The 20,502-nt window shown below is 51.6% G+C and overlaps 1 protein-coding gene across 1 annotated transcript in view; it reads left to right on the forward strand.

Annotated features, from left to right (window-relative positions):
- LOC147722749 (cytochrome c oxidase subunit 4 isoform 1, mitochondrial-like) overlaps nucleotides 1–20,502 on the forward strand; it is a 370,649-nt gene that overhangs the window by 204,584 nt on the left and 145,563 nt on the right. Inside the window, exon 4 of the mRNA XM_086966886.1 lies at nucleotides 15,705–15,836. Within this exon, the coding sequence (XP_086823012.1) occupies nucleotides 15,705–15,836 (132 nt within the window). The remainder of the gene's footprint in view (nucleotides 1–15,704; nucleotides 15,837–20,502) is intronic.

The following is a 20,502-nucleotide window of genomic DNA, read 5'->3' on the forward strand; positions in this document are numbered from 1 at the left end:
ATCGTCAATCAGGCCTCGACAGTTTAGAGAAAATCTATATCTTTGTCTATGTCAAAGTCTCTAGACAATAAATTCTAAACATTCAAAGTCATAACTTCGGAACACCACCATCGCCCACGCTCAGTCAGCTTTGTTTGATGGTATCTTAGCTGAAGGGTTATGCTTCATCCTCCAACATTGACAGATAAGTCAGTGTTGTGAGTCCCACTGCAAGCCATTCTGCCAGTCCAGAGATTTTACTAGGCTAGGCTAAAGCCAACATCATAATGGGAACCTAAGGGAATCAGGTGAGGCATGAGAAGTAACACTTGACCTTGATGTCAGACTGTGTTCATGATGACCCATTTGTGTTCCAAATACCATAAGATCTGAGTCATCATTGCTCCCTGAGTCCTATTAGTTGATGGATTAATGTTCACAGATTCCCCATCATTATTCGTCCAGGTTACCTCTGGCCCGTATGCACCTCAGGAATATCTACTGGATGTCTATATGGTCCTCATTTTGAGAATAATAGAACAGGACCCACCCTTACCTACTAAAAGGGGAGGTTATATTTTACACATTACTCCCTGGTAATGGGAGTAACTAATAGTTTTGTTCTGTAGATTTGCAGGATGCATACTTTCATGTAACCGTCTATCAGGAGCAAAGGAAGTCAATTCTCTTCAAAGTGGAAAACCAATGAAACCAGCAGAAGACTCTGCTTTTTGGTCAGTCCTGGAGCTGGGCATCTTCACAAAGATCTTGGTTGTGGTAGGTGACTTTCTACTGTTGCAAAAGGTCCACTGTTACCGTTACCTGGATACTTACCAGAGCAAAGCGTAATTTTGGGAGACATGGAGTGAGCCTGGCATTAACCACCATGACCACTTTCAATCCGGAGCTTTCAGCGAATGAACAAAAATCCTCCCTAATCCTCTCAAATGGATCCAATTATCACAGCCATTCTGAGGTCTAGATTTGCAAAAACCTTCACTCTGCCTCCTTGCCCTAGATTAATTTTTAACCATAAAACAGACAGCGGGACACATGTTAAAGTATGATAGTCTTTTAGCATGGTGGTTTCAGAGGCTTCTTGGAAACATGAACTGTGCACTGGGTAGTCCAACATGCCGAGCACCATCCTGTGGTGACTTAGGATTCGAATCTGCTCCCGGCCAGACTAATGCATAGACCCTTCAAGTACTTAGTGCCTTGTAAATGAGGCTTCTCTTCTGGAAGACAATCTTTCCAGTTGTTGTTACTTATGCAAGGCTCTGTGGTAAGCTTAAAACTCTGCGCCTCTGAATTTTAGCTTGTTTTCCCTTAGTAGAAGGTGGTACTAGAGACCTCCCTCTCCTAAAGTTAACAAGTGTTGTCTGCATTCCACGTACAATAATGTATTCCTCTGGTCTTCTTTTGTCACTAACATGCTGCTTCAGCTGAGAAAACTGCAGAATCTTGGAGCATGACTTTCTTCATATTATACTTAGACAGAAAAATAACTGTCTGCCGTACTGACAAACCAGGTGTTCACTATAAAGTAATAATTCTTTATTTAGATATACAAACCAGGTGTTGCTTTTAGAGGCAGCCATTCCGGGCAAGCTGCTGCTAAGGAAATCACTGTTAGATAGATCTATGCATCCCCAATGCCACATATCACTTTTGTTTGGGGGGGAACTTGGCCCATGGGCATTTCCTGTAGGTATGGGGAGATTAAGCGATCTGCCAAGAAAGCTGACTGGTGCCGGGACTGGAACCTGGTTCCCCAGTTCCAAGGCAGCAGCTCTGGCCGACAGGTCACATTTCCTCTGTCTTTTGTCCCAGCACATTCAACAAGAGCTAATACAGTTTCAAGGTTTTAGTGCAAGTATGTGCTTGCCATTGAGAGTTGCACAGGAGTCACATAGGCTATGCCACACCCATTCTATAGGTAACGCTGGCAAGGTGACTGAATAAGTTAAGTGCATGCTGCTGACAGCCAGTATTAGCTGCAGATCATAGGCTTGAAACAATCAAGGCAGGACCTTCATTCTCTCAGGGTCATTGAATATCATTCATTTGTGTAGGTTAATATATTATAAAGTCAGCCGCGGCCCGTGCAGGTAAGAGCGGTGGGGCCAGGTGTGGGTTGGCTTTTCGATTTGAATAGGCAGATCACTGACAGAATTTCGAAGACACAAATATTGTATAGACAGAATATCGTGTCAAAAATATCGAGAAGGTAAATGCAAATAGGGAAGCATAGATTCACTATTCCTAACTCCACATCTACTTAAAAGATACATATTTCATCAAGGTACTTTTATGTGAAGTTAAGCATGCCCACAGAAACTTGCCTTCACAATATTCTTGCTTTCCATATTCTTGACACAATATTTTGTCCACACGATATTTTGGACTCAACATTTTGCCCGAACACCGTTAAACCCTGAGACTCAGTGTGACAGAAAAACATGTTCAGTAACGTGTGTCGCTGCATATTTTTGAAAACTCTTGGGTGTGAACGTTGTACTTCTCCTTCCCTGTGGTTCCTTCATATTGTATGTGTTAGACTTGGCCCGCAGGGCAGGTTCACCCCAAGACTTTTTGCCTTATTTGTGACCCTGTGTCAGTGATTTTTGGGTCTCTGCGCACTTTCCCCTGAGTCCCAGAGTGAAAGTGCGTGCGTGTAGTATGGCTGGCCTGCCCTCCCATAGGAATGCATGGGGAATGTGTGTGTCCCTGGTAGTTCCTGATGCGTGGGGAGTGCAGGCTCGAGTTTAGTATGTATAAACTCGTGAGAGTGAATGCTGCGAGATGGTGTCTGCGGCATGTATGTGTCTAGAAGGGAAGTGCTACTTCTGGACATTGAGATATGTGTGCAGTGAGGGTGCTGGAGCGTGATTGGCTGGAGCTGGCTGGCATGCCAGGCTCCAGGAAGTCTGGATGGGTCTGCCCGGTGGTGAGTGGGAGATTAGCATGAGTGATGTGTGGGAGGAGTGTACCTGTGTCCTGGATGGGCTGGGTTTTCCCCACACAATGCTGGCTCCGCCCCCCTGTGGTGTGTCTAACGACCCTAGCCTCCCCAGTGAAAGAAATGGGTGGTTGGGCCATCAAGAGTGCTCCAGAACCAGCTGCGACTGGTTTCCCCCCACCCTGCACCTTAGACAAAGGATTTGTCAGTATAAGAAGGGGCTGTGTCCCCAATGAAAATGTTCTACCTTTGGATCCTGCCAGAGGGGGCTGTTGCTGCTGCTGGGCCAGAGGACCGCCACTTGGGGAGTCTCCCTGCCTGGAGACCCAGTGTGCTGGCTCTGGGCCCAGCCTTGCCCCCCTGCCCCTTGAAAGGACTTTTGCTGGGCTTGTTGGCCCCTAGCGCCTGGGAGCGCTTTTGATTGCTGTTTAGCGCTTAAGAGCGCTTTATTTTTGCTTGCAGCGCTTGGGAAGCGCTGTGGTCACCCCTCTAGCGCTGGGAGTGCTTTGTCTGCAGAGGCCGGTGCCCACCCGGCATTGTCCGCCCCAAGCGAGTGCCACCTCGCTTACTTTTGATTAATTTGCCCCCTGGCAGGTGCCCACCCTGCCAGGGACCTTGCCGCCCGTTTTCGCTTTTACCTCGAGGGAGCCCACTCCTCTGTAAACTGCTCCCCGCCTACGAGTGCCTGGAACGGGCCGCCGCGCTGCCCGCGACGACCCGGAAGTGTTCCGGCCGGCCGGCCAATCACAGCGCGGCGCCGGAAGAAGCAACCGGATGTCCCGCCTCGCCGCCGGGAGAGAAGAGCCCAGCAGCGAGGAGAGGCGGCGAAAAGGTGCAGGCAAGGCTCCATTGCGGTGAGGAGAGCCCCGCCGCCCAAGAGGAGCCCCGGGAGAAGGAGCAGAGCCCCGGACCGTCTCTACCTGACCCGGTGAGTGTGGCAGTGCTGGAGGAAGGGGCGCCGGGACACATTGTCGGTGTCCGCCCCCCCCCCCCCTCCCCCCCCTCTCTCTGGTAGCGCGAGATAGCGCTAAAGTGCGGAGTGAAGCCACGAGGGCTTCAAGAGAGCATCTCCGTGTTTTTGAGCCTGAGGGCTCAGGGGGCACCTTAGTGTTGGAGCAACGAGAGGCTCCAAAGCGCCGCAGTGGTTTGGCGAGCCAGAGAGGCTCCGAGCGCCCTAAGTGTTCCTAGGCCCCCAGAGAGGGACCCCACAGCCCAGCGAGGCTGCACCTTTGTTGCTGGAGCCCTGAGAGGCCCAGCAGTGCCCTTATTTGTTTAAGAGTCCAGAGAGGCTCTGGGGGCAATTTTGTACTTTGCGAGCCCTGAGAGAGGCTCGAGTGCCCCCCCCCCCCCTTGTCTGAGAGCCTGAGAGAGGCTCAGGAGGGCCAGTTCATTGTTCTTGTCCAGAGCCCGGAGAGGCTCCAACGTTGCCCTAACTTTCCCTGCACCAGTTGCCCAGCACTTTGTGGGCAACTGCTACGTTTAGGCCCTGACATTGGGACCCCGGGACAGTCACAGGTGGTGACTTGTGAGTTTGGCGCAATTGTTACTGTTTGTACACCTCTGAATGTTAATACATCATGTGTTTTATCCTTGCACCCCTATAGGTATTGTGACATATAGGTGGTTGTGTTCTCCCTAGTACAGGTGGTGCTAGTGAGGTCCTGTTACCAGTGATTACTGGTTGTATGCTCTACTTTTATATTGTCTGCTACACTGGCTATTACGGAAGGTATTGCTTCTAAAGTGCTATTACTGAAGGTATTACTTCTAAAGTGCTATTACTGAAGGTATTGCTTCTAAAGTGCTATTACTGAAGGTATTGCTTCTAAAGTGCTATTACTGAAGGTATTGCTTCTAAAGTGCTATTACTGAAGGTATTGCTTCTAAAGTGCTATTACTGAAAGTATTGCTTCTAAAAGTGCTGATACCCTTGACAGTGGTCAAGTGGCCCTGTCCTGTACAAATATCCCTTGTAAATTCCGCCCGTGCCTGTTGGCACAGTGTAATAAGATGTGTGTTTTATCTGATGTATATTTATTATAATACAAAGGCTATTTTTATATAACCTTGTGTGGAGTTTTCCTTTGTGGTGGGCCTTTGGTTGTTGTTGCTGGGGTGCATGCGCAAATACTTAACTTACATCGCCTCCAAGTTTAGCCTTGACTGCTCGCGCCACGTTACCTAGAGGGCGAGTAGGGGTTATCTTGGCGTGTAACTCCCTTGCCCTGACTTTGGGAATGGTGATCCCTGACTGACCTTGACGCGAGTCTTGGCCAGCCAGGGTCCCGTTTCTAACATTGGCGGCAAGCGGTGAGGATAAGGATTTGTGTTTGCGTTGTACCACAGTGGCAACTGGCCACTACAAAGCTCTGCATTTTAGATGACCACATTTTTGGGGATTATTGTATTTTTGGTGAAGTTCCATTATTGCTTCTCCTGAAGAGTGTCATTTGATAATTGTGTTCAGTACATTTGTCCCCCGCCCTGCTTCCAGAGTTTGGTACCTGTGTCACATGTGGTCAGGTTGAGAAGTCAGGGGTGGTAGAAACTGCCTTACCGATCCGAGGGGAGGGTGTGTGTGGATGAATGGGGTGTTTCCCTGGACGCATGAGTGAGTTCTTTTTTTAAGGAGGGTGGAAGTTTTGGAATTGTGTACTTTTACTTCAGATTGCTAGATCCCTTGTGTTGCACGTGTCTGTGAGCATCCTGTCAAGATTGAATCTCCTTTTAACCTTTGTAGCCTGTTTAAGTACAGGGTGCATGAGTTGGTACGGTTATGTAAGGAGAGAGACATCCCAGTGAGTGAGTCAGACACCCAGTCCAAGCTTAGGGATAACATGATCCTATGGCAGAAGAGTGACTGGGAGCGTGAGCACAGTGAGAGGGAGAGGGCCCCTGACCGCACACCATGAGGGTGGTGGGTCTGAGGGGAACCCTGAAGAGTCTGATGTGGAGAGTGAGTTTGACAGTAGATGGGCGCCAGCAGAGAGCGAGTACCCCCTAGATAGGGAGTCCCTTGCTGAGTCCCGTGTCAGATGTAGCACCCCATCCCTTTCCCTGTCCCCAGAGGAGTGGGTGGATAGGAGAGAAGTGAGGGAGCACCAGCTGGCCATGGAGAAGCTCAGGTTAGAGCATGGCTGGGAGATGGCGCAGCTGGGTGTGAATGAGCGGACTGCAGAGGCTGATAGGGCCTTGGCCAGGGAGAAGATAGCCCTAGAGTGTAGGTTATCCCCTGACCGCAGTCTTAATTTTCTGGATTACACAGAGGAGGAGAATAGGTTGAGGTTTAGGAACCTTAGGAAACCGTCTCACCAGTCTTGGGTAGACTTTGAGGAGGACTGTTGTGGAGCCCTGTGTGATTGGGTACGGGAGCCCACGAAATGTGATTGGGACATATTGTTCGATATGTTTCTCAGAGAGCAGTTGCTCAGTTGTTGTTCCCCAGGGTTGCACCAACACCTGTTGGGGTGTGGATTGTCTGAACCATGGGAGCTTGCAGTGGAAGCAGACCGCTGAGAAAGGGCCAGAGGTTCTGTACAGTCATTAGAGAGTGAGTCCAACAGTAGTGGTATAGGTATCTTCCAGACCAGCGTGGTGGAAGAGGCTCAGTGTAGCCCAGCTAGGTCCCAGTATAGTGAGAAGGGTGGAAGGGCTGACTACCTGGCTCAGTGGAGCAGGAGTCAGTGGGTGGCTGAGAGCGCCCAGAGGCCCGAAGCCCTGTCTCAGAACTTGGGTGGTTTCTTGAGGGAACACCAGGTTAGGGACCTAGGCTGTCCTGTTAGTACACTTGACGAGGATCTCCTAGTGTCTAGGGAACCTGGAGCGTCTGTAACTAGAGCTCCAGGGGTTCCAGTGTCCGGCAGTGTCGCTCCAGTTGGGAGGGCACAGAAGTCCGAAGCGAGGAGTGATTGGGGGATGAGTTTCCCAGTGGATGCACCAGTGGACCAGAGACTAGCCAGTTGGGCTAGATCTTCTTGGGTGGACCCGGGTGGCGCCACTTCGGGTCTGGGGGATCTTTGCGCACTGTCAGGTGGACAGGAGGCGGGAGATCTGCGCCAGACAGACAGTCACACGACACATGGGTCATGTGTCAGCCTCAGGGGGATTGCGTGTGAGTCCCCAGAAGTCCTGGAGTGCCAGGCAATTATTCCACCAAAGGTTTTAGACCGGAGGTTGGGAGGCCAGGTTCAGGTTCGGCCTGACCTGAAGGGTAGGACGACTGTAACCAGTGTCCTGACCGGTTCTTCCAGAGGACCTTCTCCAGTTGGGAGAGGGCAGACCTCTGGAAGGGGGTGCAGAGTGTGGGAAAGCCCACCTCTGACCCCGGTGCAACCTGAGGGGTTAAACCCTAGGTTGGAATGGCGTTCTAGGTGTCCCCCTCGCACGGGGAGGAGGAACCCTAAAAGAAGAGGTAAGGGGAGGAGAGCCTTCCCAGAGACTCCTGGTCCGCCTGAGGTTGTAGACCGAAGGCTGGTGAACCAGTGGCAGTCTAGTCCTGTCTTGCAGACAGGGAGAGTGGAGAATGGACACTATGTGCCAGGGGTTACTACCCCCCGCTCTGCGAATTGGCAAGGACCGGTGGCACCTGGGTGGCCCAGGGCCTGGTCCTGGCCGCGGACAGCTGAGGAGTACCAGTGGGGTAGCCCAGTTGGTCCTTACAGTAGCTTTAGAAGGAACCCTAGGGGTTCACCGTGGCATAGAACAGGTGGGTGTCCCGGCAGTGGCGGGCCTGCGTCCGTGTTCTATCGCCCCAAGCAGGGAAGTCCATCACGGTGGTGATTGTTCTCCCCTGCGTTTTGGCTGGAAGGGGGATGTGTTGGACTTGGCCCGCAGGGCAGGTTCACCCCTAGACTTTTTGCCTTATTTGTGACCCTGTGTCAGTGATTTTTGGGTCTCTGCGCACTTTCCCCTGAGTCCCAGAGTGAAAGTGCGTGCGTGTAGTATGGCTGGCCTGCCCTCCCATAGGAATGCATGGGGAATGTGTGTGTCCCTGGTAGTTCCTGATGCGTGGGGAGTGCAGGCTCGAGTTTAGTATGTATAAACTCGTGAGAGTGAATGCTGCGAGATGGTGTCTGCGGCATGTATATGTCTAGAAGGGAAGTGCTACTTCTGGACATTGAGATATGTGTGCAGTGAGGGTGCTGGAGCGTGATTGGCTGGAGCTGGCTGGCATGCCAGGCTCCAGGAAGTCTGGATGGGTCTGCCCGGTGGTGAGTGGGAGATTAGCATGAGTGATGTGTGGGAGGAGTGTACCTGTGTCCTGGATGGGCTGGGTTTTCCCCACACAATGCTGGCTCCGCCCCCCTGTGGTGTGTCTAACGACCCTAGCCTTCCCAGTGAAAGAAATGGGTGGTTGGGCCATCAAGAGTGCTCCAGGACCAGCTGCGACTGGTTTCCCCCCACCCTGCACCTTAGACAAAGGATTTGTCAGTATAAGAAGTGGCTGTGTCCCCACTGAAAATGTTCTACCTTTGGATCCTGCCAGAGGGGGCTGTTGCTGCTGCTGGGCCAGAGGACCGCCACTTGGGGAGTCTCCCTTCCTGGAGACCCAGTGTGCTGGCTCTGGGCCCAGCCTTGCCCCCCTGCCCCTTGAAAGGACTTTTGCTGGGCTTGTTGGCCCCTAGCGCCTGGGAGCGCTTTTGATTGCTGTTTAGCGCTTAAGAGCGCTTTATTTTTGCTTGCAGCGCTTGGGAAGCGCTGTGGTCACCCCTCTAGCGCTGGGAGCGCTTTGTCTGCAGAGGCCGGTGCCCACCCGGCATTGTCCGCCCCAAGCGAGTGCCACCTCGCTTACTTTTGATTAATTTGCCCCCTGGCAGGTGCCCACCCTGCCAGGGACCTTGCCGCCCGTTTTCGCTTTTACCTCGAGGGAGCCCACTCCTCGGTAAATTGCTCCCCGCCTACGAGTGCCTGGAACGGGCCGCCGCGCTGCCCGCGACGACCCGGAAGTGTTTCGGCCGGCCGGCCAATCACAGCGCGGCGCCGGGAGAAGCAACCGGAAGTCCCGCCTCGCCGCCGGGAGAGAAGAGCCCAGCAGCGAGGAGAGGCGGCGAAAAGGTGCAGGCAAGGCTCCATTGCGGTGAGGAGAGCCCCGCCGCCCAAGAGGAGCCCCGGGAGAAGGAGCAGAGCCCCGGACCGTCTCTACCTGACCCGGTGAGTGTGGCAGTGCTGGAGGGAGGGGCGCCGGGACACATTGTCGGTGTCCGCCCCCCCCTCTCTCTCTGGTAGCGCGAGATAGCGCTAAAGTGCGGAGTGAAGCCACGAGGGCTTCAAGAGAGCATCTCCGTGTTTTTGAGCCTAAGGGCTCAGGGGGCACCTTAGTGTTGGAGCAACGAGAGGCTCCAAAGCGCCGCAGTGGTTTGGCGAGCCAGAGAGGCTCCGAGCGCCCTAAGTGTTCCTGGGTCCCCAGAGAGGGACCCCACAGCCCAGCGAGGCTGCACCTTTGTTGCTGGAGCCCTGAGAGGCCCAGCAGTGCCCTTATTTGTTTAAGAGTCCAGAGAGGCTCTGGGGGCAATGTTGTACTTTGCGAGCCCTGAGAGAGGCTCAAGTGCCCCCCCCCCCTTGTCTGAGAGCCTGAGAGAGGCTCAGGAGGGCCAGTTCATTGTTCTTGTCCAGAGCCCAGAGAGGCTCCAACGTTGCCCTAACTTTCCCTGCACCAGTTGCCCAGCACTTTGTGGGCAACTGCTACGTTTAGGCCCTGACATTGGGACCCCGGGACAGTCACAGGTGGTGACTTGTGAGTTTGGCGCAATTGTTACTGTTTGTACACCTCTGAATGTTAATACATCATGTGTTTTATCCTTGCACCCCTATAGGTATTGTGACATATAGGTGGTTGTTTTCTCCCTAGTACAGGTGGTGCTAGTGAGGTCCTGTTACCAGTGATTACTGGTTGTATGCTCTACTTTTATATTGTGTGCTACACTGGCTATTACGGAAGGTATTGCTTCTAAAGTGCTATTACTGAAGGTATTACTTCTAAAGTGCTATTACTGAAGGTATTGCTTCTAAAGTGCTATTACTGAAGGTATTGCTTCTAAAGTGCTATTACTGAAGGTATTGCTTCTAAAGTGCTATTACTGAAAGTATTGCTTCTAAAAGTGCTGATACCCTTGACAGTGGTCAAGTGGCCCTGTCCTGTACAAATATCCCTTGTAAATTCCGCCCGTGCCTGTTGGCACAGTGTAATAAGATGTGTGTTTTATCTGATGTATATTTATTATAATACAAAGGCTATTTTTATATAACCTTGTGTGGAGTTTTCCTTTGTGGTGGGCCTTTGGTTGTTGTTGCTGGGGTGCATGCGCACATACTTAACTTACATCGCCTCCAAGTTTAGCCTTGACTGCTCGCGCCACGTTACCTAGAGGGCGAGTAGGGGTTATCTTGGCGTGTAACTCCCTTGCCCTGACTTTGGGAATGGTGATCCCTGACTGACCTCGACACGAGTCTTGGCCAGCCAGGGTCTCGTTTCTAACATTGGCGGCAAGCGGTGAGGATAAGGATTTGTGTTTGCGTTGTACCACAGTGGCAACTGGCCACTACAAAGCTCTGCATTTTAGATGACCACATTTTTGGGGATTATTGTATTTTTGGTGAAGTTCCATTATTGCTTCTCCTGAAGAGTGTCATTTGATAATTGTGTTCAGTACATTTGTCCCCCGCCCTGCTTCCAGAGTTTGGTACCTGAGTCACATGTGGTCAGGTTGAGAAGTCAGGGGTGGTAGAAACTGCCTTACCGATCCGAGGAGAGGGTGTGTGTGGATGAATGGTGTGTTTCCCTGGACGCATGAGTGAGTTCTTTTTTTAAGGAGAGTGGAAGTTTTGGAATTGTGTACTTTTACTTCAGATTGCTAGATCCCTTGTGTTGCACGTGTCTGTGAGCATCCTGTCAAGATGGAATCTCCTTTTAACCTTTGTAGCCTGTTTAAGTACAGGGTGCATGAGTTGGTACGGTTATGTAAGGAGAGAGACATCCCAGTGAGTGAGTCAGACACCCAGTCCAAGCTTAGGGATAACATGATCCTGTGGCAGAAGAGTGACTGGGAGCGTGAGCACAGTGAGAGGGAGAGGGAGAGGGCCCGGACCGCACACCATGAGGGTGGTGGGTCTGAGGGGAACCCTGAAGAGTCTGATGTGGAGAGTGAGTTTGACAGTAGATGGGCGCCAGCAGAGAGCGAGTACCCCCTAGATAGGGAGTCCCTTGCTGGGTCCCGTGTCAGATGTAGCACCCCATCCCTTTCCCTGTCCCCAGAGGAGTGGGTGGATGGGAGAGAAGTGAGGGAGCACCAGCTGGCCATGGAGAAGCTCAGGTTAGAGCATGGCTGGGAGATGGCGCAGCTGGGTGTGAATGAGCGGACTGCAGAGGCTGAGAGGGCCTTGGCCAGGGAGAAGATAGCCCTAGAGTGTAGGTTATCCCCTGACCGCAGTCTTAATTTTCTGGATTCCCCAGAGGAGGAGAATAGGTTGAGGTTTAGGAACCTTAGGAAACCGTCTCACCAGTCTTGGGTAGACTTTGAGGAGGACTGTTGTGGAGCCCTGTGTGATTGGGTACGGGAGCCCACGAAATGTGATTGGGACATATTGTTCGATATGTTTCTCAGAGAGCAGTTGCTCAGTTGTTGTTCCCCAGGGTTGCGCCAACACCTGTTGGGGTGTGGATTGTCTGAACCATGGGAGCTTGCAGTGGAAGCAGACCGCTGGGAAAGGGCCAGAGGTTCTGTACAGTCATTAGAGAGTGAGTCCAACAGTAGTGGTATAGGTATCTTCCAGCCCAGCGTGGTGGAAGAGGCTCAGTGTAGCCCAGCTAGGTCCCAGTATAGTAAGAAGGGTGGAAGGGCTGACTACCTGGCTCAGTGGAGCAGGAGTCAGTGGGTGGCTGAGAGCACCCAGAGGCCCGAAGCCCTGTCTCAGAACTTGGGTGGTTTCTTGAGGGAAAACCAGGTTAGGGACCTAGGCTGTCCTGTTAGTACACTTGAGGAGGATCTCCTAGTGTCTAGGGAACCTGGAGCGTCTGTAACTAGAGCTCCAGGGGTTCCAGTGTCCGGCAGTGTCGCTCCAGTTGGGAGGGCACAGAAGTCCGAAGCGAGGAGTGATTGGGGGATGAGTTTCCCAGTGGATGCACCAGTGGACCAGAGACTAGCCAGTTGAGCTAGATCTTCTTGGGTGGACCCGGGTGGCGCCACTTCTGGTCTGGGGGATCTTTGCGCACTGTCAGGTGGACAGGAGGCGGGAGATCTGCTCCAGACAGACAGTCACACGACACATGGGTCATGTGTCAGCCTCAGGGGGATTGCGTGTGAGTCCCCAGAAGTCCTGGAGTGCCAGGCAATTATTCCACCAAAGGTTTTAGACCGGAGGTTGGGAGGCCAGGTTCAGGTTCGGCCTGACCTGAAGGGTAGGACGACTGTAACCAGTGTCCTGACCGGTTCTTCCAGAGGAACTTCTCCAGTTGGGAGAGGGCAGACCTCTGGAAGGGGGTGCAGAGGGTGGGAAAGCCCACCTCTGACCCCGGTGCAACCTGAGGGGTTAAACCCTAGGTTGGAATGGCGTTCTAGGTGTCTCCCTCGCACGGGGAGGAGGAACCCTAAAAGAAGAGGTAAGGGGAGGAGAGCCTTCCCAGAGACTCCTGGTCCGCCTGAGGTTGTAGACCGAAGGCTGGTGAACCAGTGGCAGTCTAGTCCTGTCTTGCAGACAGGGAGAGTGGAGAATGGACACTATGTGCCAGGGGTTACTACCCCCCGCTCTGCGAATTGGCAAGGACCGGTGGCACCTGGGTGGCCCAGGGCCTGGTCCTGGCCGCGGACAGCTGAGGAGTACCAGTGGGGTAGCCCAGTTGGTCCTTACAGTAGCTTTAGAAGGAACCCTAGGGGTTCACCGTGGCATAGAACAGGAGGGTGTCCCGGCAGTGGCGGGCCTGCGTCCGTGTTCTATCGCCCCAAGCAGGGAAGTCCATCACGGTGGGGATTGTTCTCCCCTGCGTTTTGGCTGGAAGGGGGTTGTGTTGGACTTGGCCCGCAGGGCAGGTTCACCCCTAGACTTTTTGCCTTATTTGTGACCCTGTGTCAGTGATTTTTGGGTCTCTGCGCACTTTCCCCTGAGTCCCAGAGTGAAAGTGCGTGCGTGTAGTATGGCTGGCCTGCCCTCCCATAGGAATGCATGGGGAATGTGTGTGTCCCTGGTAGTTCCTGATGCGTGGGGAGTGCAGGCTCGAGTTTAGTATGTATAAACTCGTGAGAGTGAATGCTGCGAGATGGTGTCTGCGGCATGTATGTGTCTAGAAGGGAAGTGCTACTTCTGGACATTGAGATATGTGTGCAGTGAGGGTGCTGGAGCGTGATTGGCTGGAGCTGGCTGGCATGCCAGGCTCCAGGAAGTCTGGATGGGTCTGCCCGGTGGTGAGTGGGAGATTAGCATGAGTGATGTGTGGGAGGAGTGTACCTGTGTCCTGGATGGGCTGGGTTTTCCCCACACAATGCTGGCTCCGCCCCCCTGTGGTGTGTCTAACGACCCTAGCCTCCCCAGTGAAAGAAATGGGTGGTTGGGCCATCAAGAGTGCTCCAGAACCAGCTGTGACTGGTTTCCCCCCACCCTGCACCTTAGACAAAAGATTTGTCAGTATAAGAAGGGGCTGTGTCCCCACTGAAAATGTTCTACCTTTGGATCCTGCCAGAGGGGGCTGTTGCTGCTGCTGGGCCAGAGGACCGCCACTTGGGGAGTCTCCCTGCCTGGAGACCCAGTGTGCTGGCTCTGGGCCCAGCCTTGCCCCCCTGCCCCTTGAAAGGACTTTTGCTGGGCTTGTTGGCCCCTAGCGCCTGGGAGCGCTTTTGATTGCTGTTTAGCGCTTAAGAGCGCTTTATTTTTGCTTGCAGGGCTTGGGAAGCGCTGTGGTCACCCCTCTAGCGCTGGGAGCGCTTTGTCTGCAGAGGCCGGTGCCCACCCGGCATTGTCCGCCCCAAGCGAGTGCCACCTCGCTTACTTTTGATTAATCTGCCCCCTGGCAGGTGCCCACCCTGCCAGGGACCTTGCCGCCCGTTTTCGCTTTTACCTCGAGGGAGCCCACTCCTCGGTAAATTGCTCCCCGCCTACGAGTGCCTGGAACGGGCCGCCGCGCTGCCCGCGACGACCCGGAAGTGTTCCGGCCGGCCGGCCAATCACAGCGCGGCCCCGGGAGAAGCAACCGGAAGTCCCGCCTCGCCGCCGGGAGAGAAGAGCCCAGCAGCGAGGCGAGGCGGCGAAAAGGTGCAGGCAAGGCTCCATTGCGGTGAGGAGATCCCCGCCGCCCAAGAGGACCCCCGGGAGAAGGAGCAGAGCCCCGGACCGTCTCTACCTGACCCAGTGAGTGTGGCAGTGCTGGAGGGAGGGGCGCCGGGACACATTGTCGGTGTCCGCCCCCCCCCCCCTCTCTCTGGTAGCGCGAGATAGCGCTAAAGTGCGGAGTGAAGCCACGAGGGCTTCAAGAGAGCATCTCCGTGTTTTTGAGCCTGAGGGCTCAGGGGGCACCTTAGTGTTGGAGCAACGAGAGGCTCCAAAGCGCCGCAGTGGTTTGGCGAGCCAGAGAGGCTTCGAGCGCCCTAAGTGTTCCTGGGTCCCCAGAGAGGGACCCCACAGCCCAGCGAGGCTGCACCTTTGTTGCTGGAGCCCTGAGAGGCCCAGCAGTGCCCTTATTTGTCTAAGAGTCCAGAGAGTCTCTGGGGGCAATTTTGTACTTTGCGAGCCCTGAGAGAGGCTCGAGTGCACCCCCCCCCCCCTTGTCTGAGAGCCTGAGAGAGGCTCAGGAGGGCCAGTTCATTGTTCTTGTCCAGAGCCTAGAGAGGCTCCAACGTTGCCCTAACTTTCCCTGCTCCAGTTGCCCAGCACTTTGTGGGCAACTGCTACGTTTAGGCCCTGACATTGGGACCCCGGGACAGTCACAGGTGGTGACTTGTGAGTTTGGCGCAATTGTTACTGTTTGTACACCTCTGAATGTTAATACATCATGTGTTTTATCCTTGCACCCCTATAGGTATTGTGACATATAGGTGGTTGTTTTCTCCCTAGTACAGGTGGTGCTAGTGAGGTCCTGTTACCAGTGATTACTGGTTGTATGCTCTACTTTTATATTGTGTGCTACACTGGCTATTACGGAAGGTATTGCTTCTAAAGTGCTATTACTGAAGGTATTACTTCTAAAGTGCTATTACTGAAGGTATTGCTTCTAAAGTGCTATTACTGAAGGTATTGCTTCTAAAGTGCTATTACTTAAGGTATTGCTTCTAAAGTGCTATTACTGAAGGTATTGCTTCTAAAGTGCTATTACTGAAAGTATTGCTTCTAAAAGTGCTGATACCCTTGACAGTGGTCAAGTGGCCCTGTCCTGTACAAATATCCCTTGTAAATTCCGCCCGTGCCTGTTGGCACAGTGTAATAAGATGTGTGTTTTATCTGATGTATATTTTTTATAATACAAAGGCTATTTTTATATAACCTTGTGTGGAGTTTTCCTTTGTGGTGGGCCTTTGGTTGTTGTTGCTGGGGTGCATGCGCAAATACTTAACTTACATCGCCTCCAAGTTTAGCCTTGACTGCTCGCGCCACGTTACCTAGAGGGCGAGTAGGGGTTATCTTGGCGTGTAACTCCCTTGCCCTGACTTTGGGAATGGTGATCCCTGACTGACCTCGACGCGAGTCTTGGCCAGCCAGGGTCCCGTTTCTAACAGTATGCTGTTGTGTATTATCATTCTGGAGGCTTGAAAACGTTTTTTTCCTTCTGTGCCTTTTCTCATAGTATATCGCATCAGCTTTGAGCGCTCCTATGAAGAAATGAAAACACGCTCCAGCGACTGGAAGACAATTGTTGGGGGCATCTTCTACTCCATTGGCCTCAGTGGCTTCTTTCTCTTGTGGACACGACATTATGGTAATCTTTTTTTTTAATATAATTACAGAAAAGGGAAAGTAATCAGGAATGCTCAAATTAATGACAAAACATAATGTAGGGTTATTGTTGAGGAGACCATAACAATCTGTTTTGCCCATTTGTGTCTTCTCAAAGATCAGGACTTCATGTGTGTATCTATCTGCTGCCAACCACAAAGAGGGGGAAATGAAGCAGGACCCTTATTACATTTTGTTATTTTAGCCCCACTATGGTGGAACCTTGTTAGTGGTAGTTTGGGATTCTCACCTGGGGAATGCGAGTCCTGGATAATTTACATTTTGTCCCTACATTCGTTTTCATAATCATCTTTATTCGATTCAGAGTTATGAATCCTAAAAGTGTGCATAACAATACATTTAAAAGACCTAAACATTTGTATTTTAAATCAATCAATCAATCAAGAACATTTATATAGCGCACTACTCACCCGGAGGGTCTCAAGGCGCTTGGGGGGGGGGTCCGCTACTGCTCGAACAGCCAGGTCTTGACCTGCTTCCTGAAGGCGAGGTGGTCTTGGGTTAGGCGGAGGTGGGTCGGGAGGGAGTTCCAAGTCTTGGCGGCCAGGTAGGAGAAGGACCTTCCTCCTGTGGTGGCTCTTTGGATGCGGGGGACGGCGGCGAGGGCGTTGCTGGTCGATCGGAGCTGACGAGTGGGAGTGTAGAAGTTGAGGCGGCTGTTGAGGTATCTTGGGCCTTGGTTGTGTAGGGCTTTGTGTGCGTGGGTGAGGAGGCGGAAGGTAATTCTCTTGTTGACCGGGAGCCAGTGCAGGTCTCTCAGGTGTCCGGAGATGTGGCTGTGTCGGGGGATGTCGAGGATGAGTCTTGCTGAAGCGTTCTGGATCCGTTGGAGTCTCTTCTGGAGCTTGGCGGTGGTTCCGGCGTAGAGGGCGTTGCCGTAGTCCAGTCGGCTGGTGACGAGGGCCTGGGTGACCGGCTTCCTGGTCTCGGTGTGGATCCAGCGGAAGATCTTACGTAGCATGCGCAGGATGTTGAAGCATGACGAGGAGACGGTGTTGACTTGTCTGGTCATGGAGAGGGAGGAGTCCAAGATGAAGCCCAGGTTGCGTGCGTGGTCTGTTGGTTTGGGTGGGGGGCCACCAGGAGTCGTCCCAGGCAGAGGGTGAGGAGCCCAGGATGAGAACTTCCGTCTTGTCTGAGTTCAGTTTCAGGCGGCTGTCCATCATCCACTCAGCTACGTCTTTCATCCCTTCGTGTAGGTTAGCTCTGGCGGTGGCGGGGTCGTTGGTGAGGGAGAGGATCAGCTGGGTGTCGTCGGCGTAGGAGATGATGTTGAGGTTGTGTTGGCGTGCGATAGCCGCAAGGGAGCTAATGTAGACATTGAAGAGGGTGGGACTGAGCGAGGAGCCCTGAGGAACGCCGCAGATGACTTTGGTGGCTTCTGATCTGAACGGTGGTAGGCAGACTCTCTGTGTTCTTCCGGCAAGGAAGGAGATGATCCATTCTAGTGCCTTCTCCTGGATTCCGACGTTGCTGAGACGCTGCACTAGGGTGCGGTGGCAGACAGTGTTGAACGCCGCGGAGAGGTCCAGGAGGATGAGGGCCGCTGTTTCTCCGTTGTCGAGCAGGGCTCGGATGTCGTCAGTGGCTGCGATGAGGGCGGTCTCGGTGCTGTGGTTGGCCCGGAAGCCAGACTGCGAGAGGTCGACGGATCCGTTCGTCTCGAGGAAGGCGGCCAGCTGCTTGCTGACGGTCTTCACAATTACTTTGGCCGGAAACGGGAGGAGCGAGATGGGGCGGTAGTTTTTGAGTTCGGTGGGGTCCTCTGATGGTTTCTTCAGTAGAGTGCTGAGTTCGGCATGCTTCCAGCTCTCCGGGAAGGTGGCGTGTCAAAGGAGGTGTTGATGATGTCTCGCAGATGGGGTGCGATGACAGCGTTGGCTTTGTTGAAGACGTGGTGAGGGCAGGGGTCGGTTGGGGATCCGGAGTGGATGGAGTTCATCGTATGGATGGTGTCATCGGTGGTGATCGGGGTCCAGGCGCGGATGGTCGTGGTGGGGGGCGTCAGTGCGGTCGTGGGGTGCGTCGGTTGTGTGCTGAAGCTGTTGTGTATGTCTGCGATCTTGTTGTGGAAGTAGGAGGCGAGGGAGTTGCAGAGGTCTTCCGATGGGGTGATGTTGTTGTTTCCGGCGCTGGGGTTGGAGAGCTCTTTGATGATGGTGAAGAGTTCCTTGCTGTTGTGTGCGTTGTTGTCCAGTCGTACCTTGAAAGCAGTTCTCTTGGTGGCGTGGATCAGTTGGTGGTGTTTTCGGGTGGCAAGCTTGAGGGCGGTCATGTTGTCTGGTGTTGGGTCTCTGCGCCATGCTTTCTCGAGGGCTCGGCTGTTCTTCCTTAAATGCAATTAATCACAATTTAGCGATTTCTACATTTGCGATTTTTGCATTTGGGATGATGCATCCCAAATGCAAAAATAGCGCTCGCAAAGGGCCAGATTCTCAGAATCTGGCCCTTTGCGAGCCGATTCTGGTTTGATGAATCTGGCTGTTAGTGACTTTTTTCTAAAAATAGCAGCCCTCAAGAATCTAGCTAATACCACACATGAATACAAATTTGGGACTGATTGTAAATATAAATACGCTTGCCTACATTGTCTAAAATGTAGTGAATTTCAAAGAATGCTCAGTTGTCTAGGGGTGCAAGTAAATTGAACGAATCATCCCGTATTCAGGTGCTTGTTACTTTCATTTGATTTGCTGTTTTAATTCTCTTACATAAGTCGCCATCTTGTTCATGATGTCTTTCATTCACTGCTGCATTAATATCCATTAATTGACCAAGAAAGTGAAATGCTTGCAAGCAGAGCCCCATCATCTAATTTTCCACTGTTTCAACTAACAGTATGAACCTTGCAATGTTGTTTGCCATAAAAATCTGTTTAATTAGCATTTTGTTACAGAACTTAGTAGATTTTAAACTGTTAGAAATTGTTGAGTCACAGGACAGGGTAGAATGAAAAGTTCCCCGACATTAATTTTTTCTCATAGTAAAGGGGAGCTGTTCTAGCGATTGTTGCACCCAGGAGCTAGCAGCAAATCAGTAAAAGATGTGGAAGCCTTGAATTAACTGAGGAAGCTCTAGTCAGTTGCTTAGTGACTGTGGGGCCATGGAGAGCATATGTGCGCCTGGTACAATATTTAAGTGCTGTACAGCCTCACCTGTGAATGGTTGTTTTCCTGTAATGTGAGCTTAGAGTAGCTGACACTTTATTTGGTAGCTGTCTGTTGCTGGGCGGGTTCCAGTGACTTCTGTACAGCATTGTGCCTTTTTACTGTCTGAGTGTCGCTGCCTTCTAAATGTTCTTCTCAATGAGTTGGCGCTGGGTCTGAGGCAGTCGGAGGATTCTGGAAATGCTTGTGAGCCGAATTAGGGCTTGCAATTAGACTCTTCCTCAGTGCAGGCCCAGTCTGACTGCACTCCATCCCTTAGTAGTTTCAGTGGTGTGCTATACCTGAGTGCCACTCAACCCCTACGTGTCATGAACATATTACTGCCTGCAGGCTCATCCCCTCGCTTCACGTTTGAGCCCTGAAGGTACATTTCTGGTCCTGTTTGAAGACCTAACTGTCAGACTGGTCAAAGGAAAACACTATAGCTGACAGTGAGGATGAGGTGATCACAGCCCAACTCGTTTTAAACTTGTCAGTCCTTGATCTCGGGCATTAGTTGACCTGAGGTATGCCACGCCCATCATTGCCCCCTGGAATCTGCAGTTTGTGGCATCTCAGTTTTTTCTGATAATCCTCAAATAGGTATGTTTTCGTTTCAAGAACTTTTATTTCGGTCACTAGGACCATAAAAAGTAGGCAAGATAATAAAACAGCATACATTTTGAATCAATAAATGCATCATTAAAACAGGAAAAACACTCCACAGAAAAAGCGGACACAAATTTTAAATCGTATACAGGAAATTTGCCTAACAATTTGGAGGGGTGAAGGAGGCAAAGGGTTAGAGGAACAACGATGGAATGTATCAGTTGATGTGTGCAATCGGCGAATATCTAGAGAAATAGCAGCAATATTTATATACGTAATTTAAAAGAAAATTTACAATAAAATCCAATTCATCAAAGGTAAATCTATATACAAAGTAATATAGGACTAAAAATCAATATCTTGAACTGCACTCTAGAAATCAAATATACAATTGTTCTACCAATGCACGTTTTATGGTTTTATTTCCTTTTGATTAAAAGCCCGTCTCCTTCGCCAAATCGTGTTTAAATATCTTGAGACAGCAAACACAATGGGTTTGGATGTATCATATTTTAAAACCTGAAAAGCCTCTCTACAGTGGTTAAAACCCAAATTACGACAAAGCGGTACAAGCCAGTACCGCCTCACTTGCTGGTAACCAGGGCAGAAAAATAAAATATGCATTTCTGTTTCATCTTGTGTAATGCATACAGGACAACCCTGCACTTTCTGCCCGGCCCATTTGTTGGTGACTGCACGTACTGGCAAAGTACTATATCTAAACTGTAGATATAATTTTTTTTCAACCAGAGGCAGGATATCGTCTTGGAAGATTTCTAGCTCATAGTTGTCCTTAACTTTAAGAAACTGTGTCCTGAGAGAACTCAGTTTCGGATTTGTCTGTATAGTTTTGAGCTTTGGGTTGCGGTAATT

Source organism: Lissotriton vulgaris, chromosome 4_1 (assembly GCF_964263255.1).
Source record: "Lissotriton vulgaris chromosome 4_1, aLisVul1.2, whole genome shotgun sequence".
Classification (NCBI taxonomy): Eukaryota; Metazoa; Chordata; class Amphibia; order Caudata; family Salamandridae; genus Lissotriton; species Lissotriton vulgaris.